The 27,648-nt window shown below is 42.5% G+C and overlaps 1 protein-coding gene across 5 annotated transcripts; it reads right to left on the reverse strand.

Moving 5' to 3' along the window:
- Positions 1 to 87: 87 nt before the first annotated feature.
- On the reverse strand, positions 88 to 27,648 carry ccdc28b (coiled-coil domain containing 28B). 5 transcript variants are annotated; one of them, XM_068011807.1, is made up of 6 exons: positions 27,480 to 27,648; positions 14,553 to 14,747; positions 14,017 to 14,180; positions 12,090 to 12,244; positions 3,864 to 3,886; positions 88 to 2,613 (listed from the first exon to the last, which is right to left on the reverse strand). In XM_068011807.1, the coding sequence occupies exons 2-6, from the start codon at positions 14,711 to 14,713 to the stop codon at positions 2,544 to 2,546; spliced, it is 573 nt and encodes a 190-aa protein (XP_067867908.1). In that variant the 5' UTR covers positions 14,714 to 14,747; positions 27,480 to 27,648; the 3' UTR covers positions 88 to 2,543. The 5 variants fall into 5 exon arrangements, with proteins under 5 accessions (XP_067867908.1, XP_067867906.1, XP_067867909.1 ...); XM_068011805.1 differs by having other exon boundaries at positions 14,553 to 14,757; positions 27,480 to 27,647; XM_068011808.1 differs by lacking the exon at positions 27,480 to 27,648 and adding an exon at positions 27,305 to 27,472.

A 27,648-nucleotide genomic window follows, 5' to 3' on the forward strand; every position in this document is an offset into this window, starting at 1 on the left:
CACTGCCCTAGAATCATTAAAAAGAAAGTTGGATGCATCTGTGGGGAAGCTGGAGGACAACAGAAACAATCTGTAGGTTTTCCTGAATGGATAAGCTAATCTTTATTCACCTGTGATATAAAAAGAACATTTCTAAACAGACTGATGATTAACAGTACATCAACATTGCTAAGAACAAGTCTACTGAAATAATCAAGATCATTTGTATGAATTTAAAACAAGCCCTTGAATTCTTTAATTGAGAAGATCATTTTAGACTTTTTCCTAAAGTGTTTTGTTTAAGAAAACAACATTTATTTGAAATGATTGGTCTAAATAAGCCTCTAATCATGTCCCAGTCAGCTGCAATGGTAGATGGGAGTATGAGCTACACTTACTGTATCAAAAGAAAAACCTGCTTTTCTACAACAGTACAAATGATATTTTTAAAAAAACTAAGCCCTCTTAGCCAGGAAAGATAATATTGGCATTTTTAGTTATTTTCACAATATAATTTTTATCTTGCCTACCAAGCAATCCACCTGTGCCCACGCCACAGAAACAAAATCAGACTCCCTGATCTGCAAATTTATCCAGTGAATAATTGAGCCAGACAGACAGGGAGACTTGAAAATTCCAGTCCCAGTTTATGCTGATATAGCCAATTTCAGCTGGAATGGCATTGATTGGCCTCAGCACCACTGGATTAAAGATTGGGAAAATCATTCAAGGCTCTGGCTCCTAATCAAGAAGGTAAGAGCCCATGGGATCCAGGGCAATTTGGTAAATTGGATCCAAAATTGGCTGAGTGGCAGGAGGCAAAGGGTAATGGTCGAGGGCTGTTTTTGCGATTGGAAGCCTGTGACAGTGGTGTACCACAGGGATCGGTGCTGGGACTTTTGCTGTTTATAGTGTACATTAATGATTTAGACGTGAATATAGGAGGTATGATCAGTAAGTTCGCAGATGACACGAAAATTTGTGTTGTAAATAGTGAGGAGGAAATCCTTAGATTACAGGGAGGTATAGATGGGCTGGTAAGATTGGCAGAGCAGTGGCAAATGGAATTTAATCCTGAAAAGTGTGAGGTAATGCATTTTGGGAGGACTAACTAGGCAAGAGAATATACAATGGATGGTAGGACCCTAGGAAGTACAGAAGGTCAGAAGGGCCTTGGTGTACTTGTCCATTGATCACTGAAGGCAGCAGCACAGGTAGATAAGGTGGTGAGGAAAGCATATGGGATACTTGCCTTTATTAGCTGAGGCATAGAATATAAGAGCAGGGAGGTTATGATGGAGCTATATAAAACGCTAGTTAGGCCACAGCTGGAGTGCTGTGTACAGTTCTGGTCACCACACTATAGGAAGGATGTAATTGCACTGGAGAGGGTGCAGAGGAGTTTCACCAGGATGTTGCCTGGGCTGGAGCATTTCAACTGTGAAGAGAGACTGAAAAGAGTAGGGTTGTTTTCCTTAGAGCAGAGTGGCTGAGGGGGGACATGATTGAGATGTACAAGATTATGAGGGGCATTGATAGGTTAGATAGGAAGAAACCTTTTCCCTTTGTGGAGGGGTCAGTAACCAGGGGGCATAGATTTAGGGTAAGGGCCAGGAGGTTTAGAGGGGATTTGAGGAAAAAAAATTTCACCCAAAGGGTGGTTGGAATCTGGAATGCACTGCCTGAAGAGGTGGTGGAGGCAGGAACCCTCACAACATTTAAGAAGTATTTACATGAGCACTTGAAACGCTACAGCATACAAGGCTACGGGCCAAGTGTCATAGAGTCATAGAGAGATACAGCACCGAAAGAGGCCCTTCGGGCCCACCGAATCCGCGCCGACCATCAACCACCCATTTATACTAATCCTAAATTAATCCCATTTCCCTCTCCCATCCCCACTTTCCCTCCATTCTCCTACCACCTACCTACACTAGGGACAGTTTACAATGGCCAATTTACCTATCAACCTGCAAGTCTTTGGCATATGGGAGGAAACCGGAGCACCCGGAGGAAACCCGTGCGGTCACAGGAAGAACTTGCAAACTCCACACAGGCAGTACCCAGAACCGAACCCGAGTCGCTGGAGCTGTGAGGCTGCGGGAATGTAAGTGCAGGAATAAGGGATTAGAATAGCTGGGTGTCGGATGGCCGGCACAGACACGATGGGCCGAAGGGCCTGTTTCTGTGCTGCATAACTGACTAAGTGGGAACAAGATTAGACTGGGATTCAGTTGCAGTGCCCCCATTAACAGTTGAATAACCTGTTGAAAATTACTGTCAAGGCTTACGTGCGTGATGGTTACAAAAGCAAGTAACCCAGAATGCAGCTGTACTGTAGCAAAGAGCCAATCTTTTCAGGAGATGAAGGAAGGAGATAAAATCAGTAAGAAAACACACTGCTCCCCCTTCACAGTCAATTTTACATCTGATTCCCACCTTCAATGTAAAAGCCAGGAATTTATGCATTCTGTCTTCCCCCCCCCACATCAGTGCTTTTATTGAGGAGTGCAATCCATTTTCCCTTTATCCAAGATTCCTTCGAGTCTCATTAACCACAATCTCTATGAAGTGAGTGGTTTTGGTTCTTGGTTTTTTGGTAGTTCCTGATTTTCTGCTAAGTGTAGTTTCTGTCTGAATTTCTGCTAAGGATCACTTCCTCTTAACATATGGAAACATTAATGTACCCAGTCAACAGTTAAAAAGCTCTTATTTGAGTTCCCCAAATAGCTCAGTAGATGAATATAGTGCCCACTGTAACATTAAGCCATACAGTCCAGGAGATCTTGAGCTTGGTTCATGATCTGTGCTGAGTGAGCTGATCTCATGAAGCTCATGGAATTGAAGGGAAATTATTGACCTGGTGAGAAAGTTGGCTAAGCAGGAGGAGACAGAATAGGGATAATTAGCGGGTACTCTAATTGACAGGATGTGACTAGTGGTCTCACAAGAATCTATGTTGGGACTTCCAATTATTCACTGTATTTATTAATGACTTAGGTAATGGGATAGAAAGCCACATATCCAAATTTGCCAATGACACAAAGATAGGCAGCACTGTAAGTAGTGTGGATGGATGCATAAAATTACAAAGAGAAATTGACAGATTAAGTGAATGGACAACTGTGGTAAATGGATTTCAACGTAAGCAAATGTAAGGTCATCCACTTTGGACCTAAAAAGGATAGAACAGGGTACTTTCTAAATAATGAAAAGCTAGAAACAGTGGAGGTCCAAAGAGACTTGGGGATCCAGGTACACAGATCATCAAAATGTCATGAACAGGTACAGAAAATAATCAAAAAGGCTAATGGAATTATGGTTTTTATGTCTACGGGAGTATAATACAAGGGGCAGAGTCATGCTTCAGCTATACAAAGGTGGCGCATTTGGTGTTAACACTCCTGGATTCAGAAGGCAGAAAAGCATTTCTTTAGGATTCCTATTTCTGGTCACTAAACAATGATCCCTTCTAGAATAGCATGTGTGTGGACATCGGTTGAGCACAGGATTGAGATTGCCTGGAATGTCCTTCACGATCAAAAGGCCTCCTGATGCTCCAGGGTAGATATTGACTTGGGATCATGTGATAGTGAGTCGGCAGCCCCTTTAACATTTCTCTCTCACACACACCCCCACCCCCTGGCCATTTCCACCACCTTCTCAAGGGCAATTAGGGATGGGCAACACCCACATCCCATGAAAAAAACAAAAGAAATTCCATTGAAGTCAGCTTTCATCCGGAGAAAAATTGGGAAGTCCTGGAACTCAAATCAACACCCAGCTAGTTGACAAGCTATTGCTGTTAGGTTACTAAAGTAACTAATTTTTGGAAGACAATTCATTACAGATAATTATTGACAAGAATCATTTGTAAAGGATACATTGAGGTACTAAGCTCTTCCAACTGTAATAGTCAAAAGATAAAAAAAAATTAATACAATCAAAAAGTAAATCATTAAAAACTTACAGGTAATCAGTATTTAATGCCATTAGGTCCACACTGCTGACAGTCACTTAACAATGGCTTCTTCAACTAAAATGGAGGGACAATTTCAACCACACTTTTTCATATCTGTTGTCAATCCAACTCTAAAACGACTTGATGAGAGATGCATTTCTACAAAGCTGAACTGGTCCTGTCTACATCAGTTCTTCCATCAACATGAACCTGAGTGGTCTACAGTTAGAACTCACTAACTGATTGAGAATCCAGTTGCTATTTCTTTCAAGACTGGGCTTCAAATTCCATTACTTACTAATAGGCATGCAACACTGCATCATTTTTATTCCGAATAATCTGATCCACTCCCACTTGTATTTCTGTCACTATAAACTATTTACCTTTTACACCAATACAGCTTCACGGTAAACCAGTTGGATATACATTTTCTGAAGTCAATTTTATACTCCATGGTGAAGACTGCAGCACTGAGACGATTTTCCAAACCAGCAGAGAAATCACAGAACATTGTAACTCCTGGGGCAGGATTTTTCTGTGGACTTCTGAACACTGCTGTCAGACTCAAATGGGGGGGTCAGAAGCCAGAACTGTGTGGGAAATAGTCACTCATCTGTGATTTTCCCTGAAATAGCCAATTAATGGCTGGGGGCGGGTTCAACGTCCAATTAAGGACAGTGGGTGGGCTCTTGAATAGGAGGCCCTCCAGCTTAAAAGCAGCAGCAGGATGCCATGGCAGATATGTGAGAGAGAAGGCATCCCAAAATGGAGGCACCCTCTCCAGTTTTTCAAATTTAAAATAAAAAATGGCCTTTGCAGCCAAGCCACCACTGTAGGGGTTGGGGGTTGCAGCTTCTGCTGAACTTAGACAGGGAGGGCCTCTAAGCCTATCTGGAGCGCTGGCCCCCAGTCTGCCACTGGGAGGCCACCTCCAGGCAGCTGAACTGTTCCCGCCATCTGCAGGGACCTGCAAGTCAACTTAAAAATAAGCGGCTATTAACTATTTCAATTAGCTCCCCTCCGCTTACGGGTGAGTAGCCCTGCCCTGCCGTGCCGCCGCCACCCCCCCCCCCCCCCCTCATCCTGCCTCTGGAAAAATGGTCCTGGGGCAGAACGGAGCCAGCAAGCTGGCACGCCCACCCACCTCCATTCCTGGCAGTGGCTAAAAATCCTACCCCTGGATTACAGCATCAGAAAATCCTATGACTACAGCCATGCTTTTCTGAAATAAGCATTTCAATTGCCATACTGCCAGAAATGAGATGAAAAGCTATGTAAAGTAGTTATTTACATTGTAGCAGGAGTAGCAACAAGTTACTTTGAGGCCACAGTACCATATGTCTTGATGGCATGGCTCAATACCAGAGTGAAGAAACAAGAGTTGGAGGGCAGCACAGAAGAACCAAGAATGAAGATCTAAGCTACAATTGGTAAAATTATTTTATCATAGGAGGGACAATATTCAGCAGAACATGTGGAAAACAGGCATGAGTAAGAACTAAAGCCAACAATATAGCGGACAGAGCCACTGGAATGGTAGTATTGTGGTAATGTTACTGGACTTAGTAATCCAGTGGCCTGGACTAATGCTCTGGAGACATGAGTTCAAATCCCACAATGACAGCTGGGGGAATTTGAATTTAAATAAATCTAGCCTCAGTAATAGTGACTATGAAACTAAATGTAAAAATCCATCTGGTTCATTAAAGTCCTTTCAGGGAAGGAAATCTGTCCTTACCCTGTCTAACCTACATGTGACTCAGGACCAACAGCAATATGGTTGACTCTGAAATGACGCATCAAACAGAAAAGTCAGATTAAAAATAAAACAAGACGGACCACACTGCATTGACCTAGGCATCGGATACGACAAAGGCACATCCTGTCCTGTTCACCCTGCAAAGTCCTCATTAACATCTGGGGACTTGTGCCAAAATTAGAAAAGCTGTCCCACAACCAAGTCAATCAACACCCTGGTACAGTCATACTCACCAAATCATACCTTACAGCCTTTATCCCAAACTCCTCCATCACCATCCCAGCGCACTCGCAGGATGGATCCACAAGAGGTTGTATACAATAGGGATGGAATGGTCCTGGGACTCCTCAACATGACAAAGCAGTCCACTTGATAGGCACCCCATCCACCAATTTAAACATTCAGTCCCTCCACCACCGATGCACAATGGCAGCAATGTGTACCATATACAAGATGCACTGCGGCAACTCACCAAGGCTCCTTCGACAGAACCTTCCAAACCCGCGACCTCTACCACCTAGAAGGACAAGGACTATAGACGCATGGGAACACCACCACCGGCAAGTTCCCCTTCAAACCTCACACCATCCTGACCTGGAACTATATCACCATTCCTTTTCTGTTGCTGGATCAAAATCCTGGAACTCCCCCCTAACAGCACTGGGAGTACCTGCACCAGATGGACTGCAGTGGATTCAAGAAGGCAGCTCACCACAACCTTCTCAAGGGCAATTAGCGATGCCCACATCCCATGAAAGAACATTTTAAAAAATCTTTAGCTGTTTCATCTTCCCTCCGTCATAAGGTCAGAAATGGGGATGTTCACTGATGATCGCACAGTGTTCCGCTAGTTAGGCTACAGCTGGAGTACTGTGTACAGTTCTGGTCATCACACTATAGGAAGGATGTCATTGCACTGGAGAGGGTGCAGAGGAGATTCACCAGGATGTTGCCTGGGCCAGAGATTTCAGCTATGAAGAGAGACTGGATAGGTTAGGGTTGTTTTCCTTAGAGCAGGGAACTGAGGGGGGACTTGATTGAGGTATACAAAATTATGAGGGGCATAGATAGGGTAGATAGGAAGAAACATTTTCTCTTAGAGGAGGTGTCAATAACCACGGGGCATAGATTTACGGTAAGGGGTAGGAGGTTTAGAGGGGATTTGAGGAAAATCTTTTCACCCAGAGGATGTTTGGAATCTGGAATACACTACCTGAAGAGGTGGTAGAGGCAGGAACCCTCACAACATTTAAGAAGTATTTAGATGAGCACTTGAAATGCCATAGAAGACAAAGCTACGGGCCAAGTGCTGGAAAATGGGATTAGAATAGATAGGTGCTTGATGGCCGGCAGGATACAGTGAGCCAAAGGGCCTGCTTCTGTGCTGTATAACTCTATGACTATTTGCATTTCCTCAGATAATGAAACAGTCCATGTCTGTATGCAGCAAGACCTAGACAACATTTAGGATTGGGCTCATGACTGACATTACCATTGCTGATTACCCCACCATCAACATCTTGGGGGTTACCATTGAACAGAAATTTAACTGGACCAGCTACAAGCGCAGAGGCTGGGAATTCTGCAGCCAGTAACTCCCCTCCTGATTCCCGAAAGCCTGTCCACAAATCAGGAATGTGGTGGAATACTCCCTACGCACCTGGATGTGTGCAGCTCCAACAAGACTCAAGAAGCTCAATATCATCCAGGACAAAGCAGCCTGCTTGATTGACACCCCATTCATCACCTTAAACATTCACTCCCTTCATCACCATCTACAAGATGCACTGCAGCAACTTGCCAAGGGTCCATCGATAGCACCTTCCAAACCAGTGACCTGTACCACCTGGAAGAACGAGGGGAGCAGGCGCAAGGGAACATCAGCACCTGCAAATTCCCCTCCAAGTCACACCATCCTAACTTGGAAATATATATCCGATTTTTATATATATATTGTTACGGCCAGGAGAGAAGGGGTCCAGGGGGTTCCCTGTCAGCCTTTGCCTGGTTTAACCGTAACAGGATTTAATTTTTAGAAACACCGTGTTTTTAGCTTCCACTTAGTGAATCCTTGTTCACTGCTCCAATTGTAAGGCAAAGAAATGAAACAGGTTTCCTTAGATTTAAACAAGAAAGGTAGAAGTTTATTAATCTTAAACTCTAATCCAATTAACGACTATGAATATGCGACACAACCACGCTAACATGCATACACGATAAACACACACGCAGATAGAGACAGAAAAAGTGAAAAGAATAAAGGGGAAAAGTTTGAGGCAATATCTGGTAGTTACAGTCCTTTGAGTTCAATGTGGAATCTTTGGTTGCCGGTAAGTCTTGCAATTCGTTGGGGCCCAGTTCACGCTTCAACTTGTTCCAATGTAGGAGTCTTTTCTCTCGAGGTTTACATGTCTTCTGTGGGTCCAGTGGCTTGGGAGAAAGCAAGAGAAAGAGAGGCTTCCTTGTTCCAGGTTCCAGTTCAAACTGCCCTCTGTTCCTTTCTGTGTGGCACAATTCAAAAACCCCAGGTTGCCTGGCAGGTTAGTCATGTGACTAGCTCCTTATTTGGAACAGTCTCCTGCGAGGTTTGAAGATTGTATTAGCATTCTCTGGAATGTGCTTCCTTACACCTTCAGTGTCTGGTGATCAAAATCCTTTTGGGTTAATTGGAGCAGGGAATAGTCCTTTGTCACCACAAGCAGCGTCTCAAATAAAAGCAAAATACTGCGGATGCTGGAAATCTGAAATAAAAACAAGAAATGCTGGAAATACTCAGCAGGTCTGGCAGCATCTGTGGAGAGAGAAGCACAGTTAACGTTTCAGGTCAGTGACCCTTCTTCAGAACCCTCTGCAGCGTCTCAAATGTCCTTCCAGCCCAGTGTCTGGTGATCTTCAAACAAGTCATTTCTTCACTCCAGCAACAGTTTAAAATCAGTATTCATACGATAAAATTAATATGCTTCATTCTTGGCAGGTGGGGTCTGCATGACATATATATATATATATATATATATATATATATATATCCTTCACTGTCGCTGTGTCAAAATCCTGGAACTCCCTAACAGCACTGCGGGTATACGTATGCCACATGGACTGCAGTGGTTCAAGAAGGCAGCTCACCACCACTTTCTCAAGAGCAATTAGGAATGGGAAAAAAGTTAAGATTAGCACTAGTTTAGTCTTAAATGGCTTTTTAAATTCTTTTTATGGGATGTGGGCATCGCTGGCAAGGCCAACATTTGTTGCCATCCTGAATTGCCCTTGACAACTGAGTGGCTTGCTAAAAATCAACCACATTGCTGTGGGTCTGGAGTCACATGTAGGCCAACAGATTTCCTTCCCTGAAGGACATCAGTGAACCAGATGGGTTTTTATGACAATTGATGATAGTTTCATGGGACTGTTACTGAGTCGAGCTTTCAATTCCAAATCTTAAAACAATTAATTGAATTTGAATTCCACCAGCTGCTATGGTGGGATTTGAACCCATATCCTGAAAGCATTAGACTGGTCCTTTTATTACTAGGCCAGTGATAGTACCACTATTTCACTATCTCCCCAATGAGGCTAATGTGTCTCAAATTTATATAAGTAGCCTTGTTCAAATTAATGTTAAATGCTACAACTATGCTTGAATGGATCCACACCTTATTTACCATTTAAGTAAAGCACTTTCCAGCCACTTTTGAAGTGTTATACAGGAAACGCAGCAGCCAGTTTGCACAAAGCAAGCTCCCACAAACAGCAGTGTGATAATTGTGGGAATGTGAGTTCATACTATCTAGGTAATTCAGTGTACCTCGTTTGTGGGATCAGCACATAATGGGCTGAATTTCGTTGGCCTGTTCCGGGTCCCGGTGGCCGTACCAAAAGCGGGTGCCATCACCGCATGTTACATGTGCCGCTGGCCAACTGCGATCATGTGGCAGCCAGCCAATTAACATAACCAAGGTGCGCGGGGCCTGTCCTATTACAGGACGGGGGTGAGCTACCAGGTGCTGATGAGAATGCAGGTGCTGGTGCCATCTTTAAAGTGCTGCCAGCCCTACTTGTACTGCAGCCTTTCACTGAGTCTGTAATGTTGCTGGATTCCCTACTGCTGCTGTGGAGTCCCTTCCCCCACCCCCCTCCCTTTCTACTACTGCTGCTGCAACTTACTTTACCTCCTAGAACTCCTGCACAAGGACTGTGGACTGACCGGACGGAACAAGAGCCAACTGGGACCACATCCAGAATCCACATCTGAGGCATGACACCGGGTAGCCCACGGTTTAGCGATGCCTCCCTGGAGATTCTCCTCCAAGCTGCAAGGGATGGCAAGAAGAGACCCTCCGCCTGACCAAGCAAGCCCCGATATTGGGTCCAGTGCTACAAGTGGGTCAATGACCTCCTGTCTGCCAAGGTGAGTCCTCCATACCCATCTCCTCTTTGGGGCTTGCTTGTGGCTACGTGGGAGGGAGTGACCACAAAGGCGCTGGCAAGGGTGTGAGGCATCACCACATCTGGTCAGATGCATGGCTGTATCTCGGCGACTGACTGCCTTCTTTCAGCGTTCACCCCCATTATGTCCGGAGAGCTGATGTGGGGAGGAGTCATTTGAGACATCCTGTCAGGGGACTGCCACTACCATAAGTGTCCTGTTGCTCTTCGTGCAAGGTTTAACTGTGTCCCTCTTTTAACTTGCAGGAGAAATGGGCCCAAAACACCTGGGAGACATCGAGAATGCTGGCTGAGGAAGAGGCTCTGAAGCTACCGCGGGCCCCAGAGTGGCCATGCAATTGCGGACGGTGAGATTGGAGTGACTGCACAAGAGAGTGAGGAGACATTGTGTTCATGTGTCCTCCACCATGCTTCTAGAGATTCGCATCACACATGGTTGGCATCAGGAGATCTCAACAACTTAACCCACAAACATTTGTGTTCTCTCATGCAGGTCAGTGCAGCCACTGGGGGAGGGGGGGCTGCAGTTGACCGCTGAGGAGGGGGAGGAACAGTAAGAGATGCACTGTCACATCATTCCCCTGCACCTTCCACCAGCGCAGATACTTTCACTTCAGTGGGCATATGTGGACCATATAGCCTTGGTAACAGAATCACTGGGGGAGTTTGAGATTGACATGAGTGTATCTTCTTGGGTTCATGTTATGTGAAGTCTGCATTGTGTGTCTTTTAATCTATTGTAGTTTTAGTGTTAGTATGCATGGAATTTAGAGATCGAAGGTAGAATTGGTGTAAGTGTTTTGAGCAGACCACTGTTTGTGGTAGTCAGGCTGGAATGGTAAAAATTGGTTCTTATAATGAACTGTGAACTCAATAATAAAGAATCATATAATCAAATAGAATCATATTGTATGATTTGACTGAGTACTCATGTTGGATTGTGTAACATGAGCTCATAAAAGACAAGGACTTGGTTCTGCAGTTGTTGGAACTGCTGTCCGTTTAAAGTAACGAAAGAAAAGAGAACAGGAAAGCAGTCCCAACAATAACGACCAGATAATCTGTTTTTATGATGTTGTTTGAGGGATAAATATTGGCCAGGATGTTGTGGGACAACCTTAAGAGGACCACCTTAAGAAACTGTAAGTGAAGATTATCAGAGTAAGTGATGTCGTGTGACACATGACCAGGGAATTGTGGGTTTAGCCCGATAGAGTAAGCTATGTATTGTTGTGCTCCTGTAGTATATAATATATATATATTAAATAACTCTTCCAGTTAAGTTATAATAAAAACCCATGTTTTCTTTGGATATTACTTGCAGTCCTGTGAGTCTTACAATAGTTCACATACCAAAGGAACAAGTAATATTGCACAGGACACCAAGGATAACTCCCCTTCTCTTCTTCAAAATAGTGCCTTGGAATCTTTTGTGTCCATCTCAGAGAGCAGACAGGGCCTTGGTTTAACGTCTCATCCGAAAGATGGCACCTCCGAAAATGCAGCACTCCCTCACTGCTGCAACGGAGTGTCAGCTTAGATTTTTGTGCTGAAGTCCCTGAACCCACAACCTTATGACTCAGATGTGTGAGTGATACCATCTGCAATTGCTATGCACAAGATAGAGCAATAACTAGGTTCCGCATTAGCTGCAAAAAGAGGGAGATATGACATTTCCTTGGAAAAGAAAAGTGCGCAGAGCACCACATTCCCCATGTGCATCAGTGCTTGAAGGGTTTGGAAAATTACAAAGCCAGAGTTGTAGTTCTATGCTCTTGCCTCTGTAACCTACAACTGAACCCATTCCAGTCTGATGTAATGAATGAATATTTCTCTGACATCTTTTAATTGTTCCCAACAAAATTATGTCCAGAGCTTGTCATTATGCAAAGGACTCCATACCAACATACCATCACATTTGACCGTAAGCAACAAAAAAAAACTCACATTTGTCAGAAGCTGTTCAAGATTCCTGTCGGATGCATTTTTTTTCTTTTCTTCAGAAAGTTCTTCCACATGACTGTCAAGACTAAAATGTAAACGGGCCATTTTTTCCTGCATCTCTCTCACATGCTCCATCTGTTCAAAAGAACACTCTTTCCCTGAAGAAAATGCAATATTTTCACAATTGGAAAAATCAAAGAAAAACAATGAAATTCAGTAAACTGCAACAGCTAATGTTTCTGACTAAATTTGCTTATAAACTGAGCCCCATGGACCGAGGTCTCCACCTTGGTTAACCTTCAGTTATAACCCTCAAATGGTTAGTTTAATGGTTGTGAAATGGAACACAACTCACAGAGTTAATTGGTTCATGGTGATTGGCACCAATCAACCAGAAAGGAAAGAGGCACTTCATACTGCTACATTCAAACATTGCCATGAAGACAAAGCATATAATATAATATACATATGGAAATACATATATAATATTTTTAATGTATAGATTGCTTTTGTAAAACTGGATTTGTTTTGATGCAAATAGAAAATAGAAAAATACGTTCCCCAGTGCCTCACAGGGGTTATCCATTGAGTAGCTGACAAGGTACTCACAGCCAAACTGCAATAGAGGCACAATTGGATTCCGCACCCTGAGCTGAAGGAGGGAGAAAACATAGTAGCCAAGCTTTCCTGCCCTGTTAGAGTACAGGGTATCCCTGCTGGAAGTACCATGTGAGAACAGGACTGGCCCATTCATGATACCCATGGTGTGATAGCTTGTCAGTACTGACAGTCATGAACAGCAGCCTCTGAGATGGGTCACCTGATGCTCTGGTGCCTGTGAAACCCTATATCAAAGATTTAATGGCTTCAAGAGAGACGACACGGGGGTGGGAATTGGCAGAGACAAAAGATATTCATGTCAATAACTTGAAGTTACACAATGTTTTAACATAGAAACTTTTTCAGGTTTACATTAAAGAGGGGAAAACATAAAAGGATGCCAAACGGTGGTGGGAGAATGGGAAGAAGTGACCAAAAACTTGGTCAAAAAGAGGGTTTTAAATAAGTTCTCGTGGTTCAAGAGGAATGTAGAGATGGAGAGCTTTTGGAAGAAAGCCACAGAGAATAGGGTCGAGGCAGCTGAAGGATCCACCACCACAAGGGATGTGCACAGCAGGCAAGAACTGGAGTAAGTGGGAGGGAGGATGCAGAGAGCAAGACCTTAGAGAAATTTGAAGGTGACATGAGGATTTAAAATTGAATGTGTTGGAGGACAAGGAGCCAGTCTAAGTCTGCAAAGACACAGGTGATTGGTGAGCGGGACTTAATACAATAGAGTATGCTGGCAACTGAACTTTGTACACATCGGAGTTTATAGAGGGTGGACAATGGCAGGATGTTGGAGAAAACAAGTCTAAAAGTCACCAAAGCATTAACAAGAATATAGGTAGTGGCAAAGGTGAAATAAGGGAAGGAGGCAGGCCATGTTACAGAGGTGGCAGTAGTAGTTTTGATGATATCAAGCATAAAAATTGATCTAGGAGATCTGGATTATAACTGGAGTGAAAAATTGGGGTGCGTGGCCTTCCATTTTAGAAATTTCCAGACAGTCCACTGAACAGGTTGCAACTCATGTTCCTTTAACAATGTGTCACACCTGTATAAAAATTTATGCACTTTGGGAATCTTAGGCTTCATGTCCATAAAAAAAAAGTCCTGTTAACAGTGTTGGTGCAGCACCTTTATATGATTAGTCTAAAAATGGCTGTCAGAATTTATATTAGGAAGCCTGGAACAAGATTTCAATTGTCAGGTTTCAAGATATTCACAATATCTCTAACAATCCACGCATACATTTTACTAATCATACCATATAGTTATATTGCTCATTATTTTTAAAAGTCACATTCTCTTCCATCAAAGAACTCACCAAAAGCCTGCAGTTTCCCAGAGTGAAAATCATTCAGTAAATTCAGCAAGCCACATTCCATCTCTCTCACATCAGAAACATCCGTCAGGAAAGAATGCTGAATTGGAGCTGACTTTGTCATCTTCCCGGTTGGCTGTGGGGGCTTCACTTTATCTTTGTTTGCCCTGCTCAAGTATCCAAACAATTGTGGATTTAAAAAATAGATAAAAATAAAATCTTATCAACTATTTCATACCATGAAAAGGAAAAATTGGCACTTTTTAAAAAAAAAATGGTGGGTAGTCTAATACTGATCCACGTCTATAATTTAACATTGGGATTAGTGCTAATATACCCATAATGAACAGATTTTCTTCATATAATTAGTCCTTATGCCAAGTTTAATTGCTTATATATTAAAGACACATTCATGGTGACAGATCAGCAAGCAAAGGATTCACATATGAAATCAGTCAAAACGGATTACACAGAGAAAGTACATTACAGTGGATATCCCAATGGAATTTAGAGTTTACATCAGTTAACGAGGCACTAACCTTTTCAACCTTGGCCTTAGTTTTGGTGAAGGAGGCTGAGGTAAAGCAGTGGAGAACGTGGCACTCTTACTGGTTGGCACAGATGATTTCCTGGGGTTGCTCTGTGGAGCCGGCTGGTTTAAAGTGACCTTTGGGCTTCTTTTCTTTTTCTTCTCTTCCATTCTCAGATGTTCCACAGTTGGACTCGGATCAAAACTGAAGGGAACTAGGTCATTAAATTCATCTTTTTTAAGATTTTAGCCACACAACAGAGAGATTATTTTACAAATATTTTAATGCATTCACCAAATGTTTTTAGTTTTTTTAACAAGACAGGTACGTAAAGAAATACAAACTGAAATAAAACGTGCTGTGAAAAGTTAAGTTAATAATCTAAATGTAAAAATACCCTTGTCACTAACATCAATAATGAATTCATTTCAGATTTATAATTCAACATTTTAAAATGTACTTCCCATCAGAAATGTCTTAAAATGACTGATTGAAACAAGGTAATAAAATCCTACGTGTCCTGGAGTATCCTGTCACTTCAATCATTACAAGATTTACAGTAGGATGGTGGAGAGGGTTGGTAAGAGAGGGGGAAAAAAAATATTTTCTCTGGTCACTATTTTTAGCAATATCACGAGCACCAGTTTAAAATGGGTGTTTATATTTAATCTACAAACTGTGCGCAAAGTAAATCTTTCCCTTGTTCAATAAGCTAAAATTACAAAGGAGGAATCAATGAGTCAAATTCAGACACATGTCTCCAAATCATTTACCTTTGTCTCATGATTATTATAGAAGTACAAAGCTCCCAGATGGTCCAGTAAGTAAAGGCATCAGCCACTGGTCCACTGAGCTTCACAGACCTGAAGGTTTCATTCTTAGTCTGTGCTGAGTTGGCTTATCCCAGCTGGGTAGCAGCTTGGGCACAACAATTGGCCTCAGTGCTTGTAGCCTAATGAAGGAAAAGCTTAGCCATGTCCCCATTCCCAGTCATTTTCAGTGGCCCCTGCTGAAAGGTGTGTTTCTGGTTATCAAGAAGGAGCAGGGTTGGGCTAAGCTATGATCGCCTTCAACAGTCGGAAGGGTTCAAGTGAGTAGAAATTTAGAAATTTAAAGAGAAAGGACAAGGCAATAGTGCAAGGTAGTGATATGGGTCATGGTAACCAGAAAGGGACAGAGCATACAAATATAAGAGTGCATCAGTAAATATGGTCAGAGTAGGGAAAAATGGTTTAAAAAAAAATTCAAGGCTCTTTATCTGAATGCATGCAGCATTTGTAACAAGGCAGATGAATTGATGGCACAAATAGAAATAAATGGGTATGATCTGATGGCCATTACAGAGATGTGGTTGCAAGGTGACCGAGGCTGGGAACTAATATTCAGGGGTACATGTCATTTTGGAAGGATAGACAGAAAAGAAAAGGAGATGGGGTAGCCCTGTTAATAAAGGATGAGATCAGTACAGTAGTGAGAAATGATCTTGGCTTGGAAGATCAATATGTAGAATCAGTTTGGGTGGAGATAAGAAATAGCTAGGGAAAGAAGTCACTGGTGGCAGTAGTCTATAGGTAGAACAGACTATAAATCAGGAAATAATGGAGGCTTTTAAGAAAGGTACTGCAGTAATTGTGGATGATTTTAATCTTCATATAGATTGGACAAATTAAATTGGCAAAGGTAGTCTTGAGACAAGTTCATAGAGTGTATTTGGGACAGTTTCTTAGAACAGTACATTGTGGAATCAACCAGGGAACAGACTATTTTAGATCTAGTAATGAGACAGGATTAATAATGTCATTGTAAAGTATCTGATAAGGAGGAACAATCATAACATGATAGAATTTCACATTCAGTTTGAGGGTGAGAAACGTGGGTCTGAAGCTAGTGTCTTAAACTTAAATAAAGGCAATTACAAAGGTATGAAGACAGAGTTAGCGAAAGTGGACTGGGAAAATAGATTAAAAGTTAAAACGGTAGATAAGCAGTGACAGACATTTAAGAAGATATTTCATAGCTCTCAACAAAGGTATATTCCATTGAGAAAGAAAGACTCCAAGAGAAGGGTGAACCATCCTTGGCTAACTAAGGAAGATAACGATGGTATCAAATTGAAAGAAAAGGCATACAATTTGGCGAAGATTAGTGGTAGGCCAGAAGATAGGGAAAAATTTAGGGATCAGCAAAGGATGGCCAAAATAAAGAGGGAGAAAATAAATTGAGAGTAAAGTAGCAAGAAATGTTTTTTTTAAAAAAACAATAAGAGCTTCTACAAGTGTATAAAAAGGAAGAGAGTAACTAAAATAAATCTTGGGCCCTTAAAGGATGTGATTGGAGAATTAACAATGGGAAACAGGAAATGGCAGAGACTTTGAAGAAATATTTTGTACCTGTCTTCACGGTAGAAGACACTAAAAGCATCCCAATAATAGAAAATCAATGGGCAAAAATGAGCGAGGAGCCATGATCTTATTCAATGACAGAGCAAAGAACAAAGAAAATTACAGCACAGGAACAGGCCCTTCGGCCCTCCAAGCCTACGCCGATCCAAATCTTCTATCTAAACCTGTCGCCTATTTTCTAAGGGTCTGTATCTCTTTACTTCCTGCCCATTCATGTATCTGTCTAGATACATCTTAAAAGACGCTATCGTGCCCGCGTCTACCACCTCCACTGGCAATGCGTTCCAGGCACCCACCACCCTCTGCGTAAAGAACTTTCCACGCATATCCCCCCTAAACTTTTCCCCTTTCACTTTGAACTCGTGTCCCCTTGTAATTGAATCCCCCACTCTGGGGGAAAAAGCTTCTTGCTATCCACCCTGTCTATACCTCTCATGATTTTGTACACCTCAATCAGGTCCCCCCTCAACCTCCGTCTTTCTAATGAAAATAATCCTAATCTACTCAACCTCTCTTCATAGCTAGTGCCCTCCATACCAGGCAACATCCTGGTGAACCTCCTCTGCACCCTCTCCAAAGCATCCACATCCTTTTGGTAATGTGGCGACCAGAACTGCACGCAGTATTCCAAATGTGGCCGAACCAAAGTCCTATACAACTGTAACATGACCTGCCAACTCTTGTACTCAATACCCTGTCCGATGAAGGAAAGCATGCCGTATGCCTTCTTGACCACTCTACTGACCTGCGTTGCCACTTTCAGGGAACAATGGACCTGAACACCCAAATCTCTCTGTACATCAATTTTCCCCAGGACTTTTCCATTTACTGTATAGTTCACTCTTGAATTGGATCTTCCAAAATGCATCACTTCGCATCACCAGGCTCAAGGGGCCTTATAACTTACTCCTGCTTCTATTTCCTATGTTCTTGTGTGTTGGCATCATTCCATCTATGAAAGATAATGTACACACAGCAAACAGTCCATTTAGGTGGGGTGCCCTCTCTTGATGCACCTTTGCTGATGGCCGTGAAGGTCAATCCTTAAGAGGCAGGTTCTGCCACAAGTGCCGCACATGAAGCTGCCAAGTGACGCTGTGAGTTGTTTTCGGTGTTGGTGCCTGTTGCCAAGCTGCTGTAGCCACTGGTCGTCGTCATAGTGCATGCCAGTCCACAGGATGTGTTGCTATTTCCCTCTTTCGCCAGCTAGTGATTCCCAGGTACGATAGTCAACATTTAGGGCCTTCATATCACGCTTGCAAGCATCCTTGAAGCAGAGCTTTGGGTGCCCCACTGTTCATCTGTCCCCAGTTACCTCACCATACAACATGTTCTTGGGTATGCGACCGTCTTCCATCCTGCAGACATGTCCGATCTACCGAAACCACCTCTGTTTGATTAGTGCCAACACACTTGGGAGGACTGCCACATTTTTGATTTTGTCCTACCAGGATATACCCATTATGCATCTTAAGATAGCGAAAATGGAAATTATTGAGCTTCTTTTCTTGGTAGCTGTAAGTCGCCCATGTTTCACAGCCATACAGCAAGGTGCTGAGAACACAGGCCTTATAAACCATCAGCTTGGTCCTAAGTGTCAGCTTGGTGTTATCCCATGCACGTTTCGTGAGTCGGCCAAAGGTGGTAATTGCTTTCCTTACACGTCTGTCGAGCTCTACATCAAGGGACAGGTTGTCACTGTGGACCCAAGGTAGCAGAACTTGCTAACCACTTACAATGGGGTGTTATTTAGGGTGATCAAGGGTGGAGATGCAACACCTTGTCCCAGGACCACCGTTTTCTTGATGCTTATCATCAAGAACAAGTTCTTAAATAACCTGCCAATGCTCACTGCAGCAGTTCACACTTGAATTTGGATGAGATACTGAAGGACTGCAAATATCCATAAAACCATAACTCAGCAAAGTTCAATGCCTCCAGGAAAGAAAAGGAGAAAAAAATGAAACGCACAACAGAGATAAGAAAATCTGTTTCTGTGGTCATCAAACACCCTCTGAATCAATGACGCTGACAATTGTAACCATTAAAATACAACATTGTTTCAACTAACCAGTTGAATCATTCAGATCTATCACATACAACACAAATAAAATCTTTAAACAAACTGATTTTTGATAGAATAGGAATCATATATGCTCATTGCAAAAGTGTCTGCAGCCCAGGGTTGGCCTGGGGTTAATAATCTACAACTGACACAGCCCTGAATGTTTCTATATGGCCCAAACCATTTGTGGATCACTTATACCATAGTTATCACTTAAGTACCTCAAAGTCACACACACAATAACTGTCACGTGCTTATTACCTTTATTAATGCAGCTGCCACTGTGTGAGGTTCCATCAATAAAACAACTGGGTATATAGCTTATACAAAACATGTGGGATTAAATAATATAAGAATATTCTAAGAAATATTTTGATATGCTGTGTAATGTACATCTCCAATAACCTCAAAACTCTTTGCTTCTGTTTTCACTACAGAGGATACAAAAAATATTCCAATAATAACTGTAAATCAGGAGGTGGAAGGAAGAGCGGAATTTGGTGAAATTACAATCACCAGGGAAGCAGTACTGACCAAACTGATAGCTGACAAGTCCCCAGGTCCTGATGGGCTTCATCCTAGCGTCTTAAAAGTGGTGGCTAATGAGGTAGTAGATGCATTGATAATTTTTCAAAATTCGCTAGATTCTGGAAAGGTTCCATCAGACTGGAAAATAGCAAATATAACCCCTCTATTCAAGAAGGGGGGGTGGGGTGGAGGGGTGGCAGAAAACAGGTAATTATAGGCCAGTTAGCTTGACGTCTGTCGTGGGGAAGGTGTTCAAATCGATCATTAAGGAGGCTACAGTTGGGCACTTAGAAAAACTCAAGGTAATCGGAAATAGCATATCTTTGTGAAAGGGAGATCATGTTTAACCAATTTTCTAGAGTTCTTTGAAGGTGTAGCATGTGCCATGGATAAAGGGGAGCCCATTGACATACTGTACTTGGATTTCAAGAAGGCATTTGACAAGGTGCCCCATAAAAGGTTATTGCGCAAAGTAGGAGCTCATGGTGTAGTGGGAATCATATGAGCATGGATAGAAGATTGGCTGCCTGGCAGAAAACAGAGAGTATGCATAAATGGGTCCTTTTCTGATTGGCAGGATGTGACAAGTGGAGTCCTGCATGGGTCTGTGCTGGGGCCTCAACTTTTTACAATTTATATCAATGACTTAGATGAGGGGAGCGATGGCATGGTAGTTACATTTGCAGATGACAGTCCGTTCTGAAGAGGACATAAGGAGCGTGCAGATAGATATAGATAAGTTGAGTGAGTGTGAAAAAATCTGGCAGATGGAGTATAATGTGGGAAAATGTGAAGTTGTTCACTTTGCCAGGAAGAACAAAAAAGCAGAGTATTACTTAAACAGAGAACAACTGCAGAACTCGGAGGCACAGAGGGATCTAAGTGTTCGAGTGCATGTAGTATACAGGTACAGCAAGTAATAAAGAAGGCTAATGGAATGCTAAGGATGTTATGCTTCAGTTATACAGGGCATTGGTGAGACCACATCTCAAATACCGTGTGCAGTTTTGGTCTCCTTATTTAAAGAAGGATGTGAATGCATTAAAGGCGGTTCAGAGGAAGTTTACTAGATTGATACCTGGACTGAGCAGGTTGTCTTATGAGGAAAGGTTGGACAGACTGGACTTGTTTTCACTGAAGTTTATAAGAGTGTGGGGAGACTTGATTTAAGTTTATAAGATCCTGAACGGTCTTGACAAGGTGGATGTGGAAAGGATGTTACCTCTTGAGGGGGAGTCCAGAGCTAGGGGGCACTGTTTTAAAATTAGGGGTCGCCCGTTTAGGACAGAGATGAAGAGAATTTGTTTCTCTCAGAGGGTTGTATAACTTTGGAACTCTCTGCCTCAGAAGGTGGTAGAGGTGGGGTCATTGAATATTTTTAAGCTTGGGGTAGATAGATTCTTGTTAGACAAGGGAGTCAAAGGTTATCGGGTAGATGGGAGTGTGGAATTCCATGCACAGACAGATCAGCTAAGATCTTATTGAATGGCGGAGCAGGCTAGAGGAGCCAAATGGCCTACTTCTGCTCCTAATTTGTATGTTCAAGACAATTCGCCATGTTACACATATAAAAACTGGACACTTGGAAGTGTGCTAAATGGCAGTGATTCAATCAAGCAGTTCTGATGACAGCATCACCAATGTGAAGAGAACCCGAACATTTTCCCTTCTGTTTTGGTGCTTCCTCTCCCCACCTATGTTGGGCACAGTTCATTATTGCCAGAAATCCTGCCAGTAGCCCACCAAGGTGGTTGTTTCATTATTTTGGTGTGTCTCTCTGAGCCCAGACCGTGAATGGTGGCAGGCTTTTCAGTCCTGGAGAAATCATACCCAGGTTTGATCTTATCCTTATATGCATTTTTCAGTTGGGTGGGGGTGTGTGAGAGGGAGGGCTTGGTGTCTGGACGGTGATCAAAAGAGCAGGAGTAGGCCAGGCAGCCTGTCGGGCATGCTTTGCCATTCACTCAGATTATGGCGGATCATTTACCTCAACGCCACTTTCCCGCACTATCCCCATATCCCTTGATGTCATAGAAACATTAAAAAATAGGAGCAGGAGTAGGCCATTCGGCCCCTCCGCCATTCAATACAATCATGGCTGATCATCCAAACTCAGTACCCTGTTCCCGCTTTCTCCCTGTATCCCTTTCGCCCTAAGAACTATATCTAACTGTTTCTTGAATATATTTAATGATTTGGCTTCAACTGCTTTCCGTGGCGAGAATTCCACAGGTTCACCACTCTCTGGGTGAAGAAATCTCTCCTCATCTCAGTCCTAAGTGGCTTACCCCTTATCCTTAGACTGTGACCCCTGGTCCTGGACTCCCCCGCCATCGGGAACATCTTTCCTGCATCTAGTCTGTTCAGTCCTGTTAGAATTTTGTAGGTTTCTATGAGATCCCCTCTCATTCATCTAAACATGAGCGAATACAAGCCTAATCTTCCTTCATACATCAGTCCTGCCATCCCAGGAATCAGTCTGGTCAACCTTCGCTGCACTCCCTCCATAGTAAGAACATCCTGCCTCAGATAAGGAGACCAAAACTGCACACAATACTCCAGATGTGGTCTCACCAAGGCCTCGTGTAATTGCAGCGTTGTATAATGTCATTGGTATCCAGGAATCTATCGATTTCTGGCTGGAATATGCTCAATGATTGAGCTTCCACAGCCCTCTGGGATAGAGAATTCCAAAGATTCACCACCCTCTGAGTGAAGAAATTTCTCCTCGTCTCAGTCTTAATGACCTACCCCTTATTCTGAGACTATGTCCCCTGATTCTAGACTCACCAGCCAGGGGAAACATCCTCTCCACATCCATCCTGTCACGCCCTGTAAGAATTTTCTAAGTTTCAATGAGATCACCTCTCATTCTTCGAAACTCTAGAGAATACAGACCCAGTTTCCTCAATCTCTCCTCATAAGACAATCCTACCATCCCAGGGATTGGTCTGGTGAACCTCCGTTGTGTTCCTTATATGGCAAGTATATCTTTCCTTAGATGAGACCAAAACTGTACACAATACTCCAGGTGTGGTCTCACCAAGGCTTTATACAATTTGTGATGGAAACCACACCTGCCAGATGGGAATATATTAATTTCATCATATGGAACATTATATGAATGCTTACTGGACATTGAACATAACTTGTTTTAAAAGACCACAGAACAGTGGCTAAAAATATGGCTGCACATTTGCATTTTAAAAGACAGTGGCATGAAAAGACAAGGCGAGGCTGTTCCAACAAGAAACTAGTCAAATGACTAACCCGCTGGCCAACCTGGACATACGATCTTATGAATTAGGAGGAGCAGGCCATTCGGCTCTTCGAGCCTGCTCCGCCATTCAATAAGTTCATGGCTGAACTGATTACTCCACATTTCCTCCTACCCCGATAACCTTCCACCCCCTTGCTTATCAAGAATGTACCTACATCAATTACATCACCTCTTACTCTTCTAAATTCCAGTGGATACAAGCCTAGCCTGTCCAATCTTTCCTCGTAAGACAGCCCGCCCATTCCAGGTATTAGTCTAGTAAACCTTCTCTGTACTGCCTCCAACACACTTACATCCTTCCTTAAATAAGGAGACCAGTACTGTATACAGTACTCCAGATGTGGTCTCACCAATGCCCTGTATAGCTGAAGCATAACCTCCCTACTTTTGGATTCAATTCCCCTCGCGATAAATGTTAACATCCTATTAGCTTTCCTAATTAGGTGCTGTACCTGCATACTAACCTTTTGAGATTCATATACCCAGATCCCTCTGCATCTCAGAGCTCTGCAATCTCTCACCATTTATTAATATGCTTTTTTATTCTTCCTGCCAAAGTGGACAATTTCATACTGATGTTCTGATGAAGGGTCACTGACCTGAAACATTAACTCTGCTTCTCTCTGCACAGATGCTGCCAGACCTGCTGAGTATTTCCAGCATTTCTTGTTCTGAAACAAGTTTGAAAGTGTGCACTGGGCCCCAACGAGAACTGCAAGACCTAACTTCAATCAAAGACTTTGCATCCAACCCAAAACCAGTATCTGAACTCCATCTATTACTTCAAACCTTTCCCCTTTAATTCCTTCTCCTACTCTGTCTCTATTTGCATGTGTGTTTATCCCGTATGCATGCTAGTGTGGTCGCGTTGCATATTTTTAGTAGTTTTAACTGAGAGTTTTAAGGTTAATAAACTTACACCTTTCTTGCTTAAATCTGAGAAAAACCTGTCTGATTGATTTCTTTGCAATCACAATTAGAGAGCAGCGAGCTAGGACTCACTGAGGGGAAGCTAACGACACTGTGTTTTAAAAGTTAAACCCTGTTACGGCCAAACTAGGAAAAGGCTGAAAGGGGAGCCCTAGACCCCCTTTCTCACCTGGTCGTAACAAATTGCAGCAAGACATTTTTATTCCTGTACTCAAATCCCCTTGCGATGAAGGCCAACATACCATTTGCCTTCCTAATTGCTTGCTGCACTTGGAGTAGTAACCCTGACTATTCTTTGTATTCCCATTACTGCCCTAGCTGGATCAGCTAATTTAGCACAGACTTGTTGGTTGCAATTGCTCTGTTGCTTAGAGAAATCAGGACAAAAGGCTGGAGGAGAATTAAATAAGTGTTTACACTTAAATTAATAAATTGAGGACCTAGTTACATTAACTGTAAATAAAACTGATAATCCCCGCTCATTTTTTAATATTTTGCACAATTAGCCAATTTGAAAATATTTTTAGAAATAAAGCTCAGAATTAGATAAACCATATGGTAGAGATACCTGTTCCATTCTACACAATGATACTGAACAGCGTAACCCCTGTGGCATTGCTCATGGTTTGTCTCAGGACTGGAATGCAACTGCAAGTTTTAGCTGCTAACCAACTGTGATTTTAAGACCACTGTTCTAAATAGATAAGTACAGTAATTGTAGCTACTTGTAAAACTGCTGAGGTCCATCAACAACAACTTTTATTTATATAGGTCTTTAAAGTAATAAAGCATCCCAAGGCACTTCACAGAAGCATTAAGAACATATGACACCAAACCACATCAAGAGACATTATGCAGATTACTAAAAACTTAATTAAACAGGTGGGTTTTAAGGAGCGTCTTGAAGGAGGAACGAGAGGTTTAAAAAAAGCAAAGAGGTGTAGGGAGGAAATTCCAGAGCTTAGAGCCCAGGCAACACAGCCATCAATGGTGGAGCGATTAAAATCAGGAAGTCTCCAGAGGCCAGAATTAGAGGAGTGCAGATATCTTGGAGTATTGTGGGACTAGAGATTACAGAGCTAGGGAGAGGCAAGGCCATGCAGAGATTTGAAAACAAGGATCAGAATTTTAAAATTGAGGTGTTGCTTAACTAAGAGCCAATGTAGGTCAGGGATGATGGATGAATGGGGCTTGGGCGAGTAAGGACAATGGCAGCAAAGCTTTGGATGAGCTCAGAAGTTTACAGAGGGTAGAAAGTGGGATGCCAGCCAGGAGTACGTTACAATAGTCCAGTCTAGAGGTAACAAAGGCATGGATGAGGGTTTCAGCAGTAGAAGAGCTGAGGCAGTGGAACAGTCGGGCAATGTTACAGAGGTGGATGTAGTTGGTCTTAGTGATGGCACAGATATGTAGTCAGAGGCTCATCTCAGGGTCAAATATGATGCCAAGGTTTCAAACAGTCTGGTTCAGCCTCAGACAGTTGCCAGAGAGAAGGATGGAGTCGGTAGCGGTGAACAAAAACAATTTTAAAAAAGGTAACTAAATTTAGGCTCCAGGTCAATGGCTGTTTTTTTTCCAAAAAAAAAATGATTGCTTTGCACCTGTAACAAAGTGACATTTGGTGTTAGACAGACACATATGAAAGACAAGACCATATTTATTACAAGTATCTATATATTTGAGCATTTCAAAAAGCCATGGATCAGTTGTAACATTAATGAACTGCAAAGGCCAATAAGTCTGCATTAACATTAAAGCTGTATCGAGACTGAGGGAAGTGACGTTAAGAAGTTGTAGTGAGGTTAGGGCCCAAGAAGAGCATCTCATTCACCTTCACTCGGAGGTTGGGTCAAGAAACCTGGCATCAGATTTATAGTATAACTAAGGTTCATGAAAACTGCTCTTTGCAGCCTCAGGCAATCACAGCCATGTTCTGATGCCCACTGCAGTTCTCAAATGAATCACCGGTTTCGGTTGATTGTATTGATACTAGATTTTCAATTGCTAGTCTGGTGTACATCCTATCATAAATGAAACTCCAACATTTGATTAATTACTTTTCTCATCCTTCTTTAAACTTTCAAGACTGATTTTGTCAAATGCATCCAAAACATTAAAACAATACATAATCACAGAATTATTACAATGCAGGAGGAGGCCATTCGGCCCATCGTGTCTGCACCAGCTCTCCAAATGAGCAATTTGCCTAATGCCACTCCCCTGCCTTCTCTCTGTAACCCTTCACATTCTACCTTTTCAGATAACTCTCTATTTTCCTTTTGAATGCCTCAATTGAACCTGCCTCCACCACACTCTTAGGCAGCGCATTCCAAACCTTAACCAATTGCTGCGTGAAAAAGTTCTTCCTCATGTCACTTTTCCTTTCCTTACCAAATACTTTAAATTTGTGCCCTCTCGTTCTCGATCCTTTCATGAGTAGGAACATTTTCTATCTACTCTGTCCAGACCCATGATTTTGAACACCTCTATCAAATCTCCTCTCAGCCCCAACTTCTCCAATCCATCTTCAAAACTGAAATTCCTCATCCCAGGAATCATTCTTGTGAATCTTTTCTGCACTCTCTCTAACACCTTCACATCTTTTCTAAAGTGTGGCGCTCAGAATTGGACGCAATATTCCAGCTGAGGCTGAACTAGTGTCTTAAACAAGTTCAACATAACTTCCTTGCTCTTGTACTCTATTCCCCTATTAATAAAGCCCAGGATACTGTATGCTTTATTAACCGCTCTCTCAACCTGTCCTACCACCTTCAATGACTTTTGCACATATACACACAGGTTCCACTGCTCCTTTATCCCCTTTAGAATTGTACCCTTTATTCTATATTGTCTCTCCGTGTTCTTCCTACTAAAATGAATCACTTCACATTTCTCCGCATTGAACTTCATCTGCCACCTGTCTGCCCATTCCACCAACTTGTCGCTATGTCCTTTTGAAGTTCTACACTATCCTCCTCAGAGCTCACAATGCTTCCAAGTTTCTTATCATCTGCAAATTTTGAAATCATGCCCTGTACACCAAGGTCTACACCAACAATATATCATGAAGGGCAAAGGTCTCAACACTGACCCCTGGGGAACTCTACTGCAAACCTTCCTCCAGCCCGCAGAACATCCATTACCACTACTCTTTGTTTCCTGTCACTCAGCCAATTTCGTAACCATGTTGCTACTGTCCCTTTTATTCCATGAGTTATAATGAAATAATAATACATTGAAATTAAACTTAAAAACTAATTTGCGTTGAAAAATAGTGTGACGCAAAGACGAATTGATTCTCTGTGGCTATCCTAACCGCAGTACATTGCAGTGCTTGGTTCCCAAAGGAAAAATAATCCACACCGATGCTTACATTCGTATTCACAAAATGTAGGCCAGATTTATGAACGCGAGCAGACTGAAAGCGGAAGCTTTAAATCCATTGTTGGTAAGAGCAACCGTACACGATCAGTGCAGCTGAACGATTCACGAATAAACTAACCTTTTATGGTTTTGTTACATTTACTCCGTTTAACTTGAATAATTAATAACATACCAAAATCAGTCTGCCCAAAATTGTTTGAATGCTGTGCGAAACAACGCCCTATTAATTCCGCAAACCTGAGTTTGCCTGCTCAATGTGTTTTACTGACGACTTGCTGCATTGCATTACAGACCAGTCTTCTTTATTTGGAAACCGAAAATTAAACAGAATGTTTTCTAATCCTTACACAGACTGTCCGTGTTTCCTTGCTTCAGCGAGTTGGATTCTTCAAGTTAATAAACCATTGGATACAAAGTAGCTTCTGACTTCCGCCAAGTGTAACAATGTGTCAGTTTCATCACAGGAAACGGGATCAGTGCTGGAGTGCGATACAAACAGGATCAGTGCTGGAATGG

The sequence above is a fragment of the Heterodontus francisci genome, chromosome 31 (assembly GCF_036365525.1).
Source record: "Heterodontus francisci isolate sHetFra1 chromosome 31, sHetFra1.hap1, whole genome shotgun sequence".
Lineage (NCBI taxonomy): Eukaryota > Metazoa > Chordata > Chondrichthyes > Heterodontiformes > Heterodontidae > Heterodontus > Heterodontus francisci.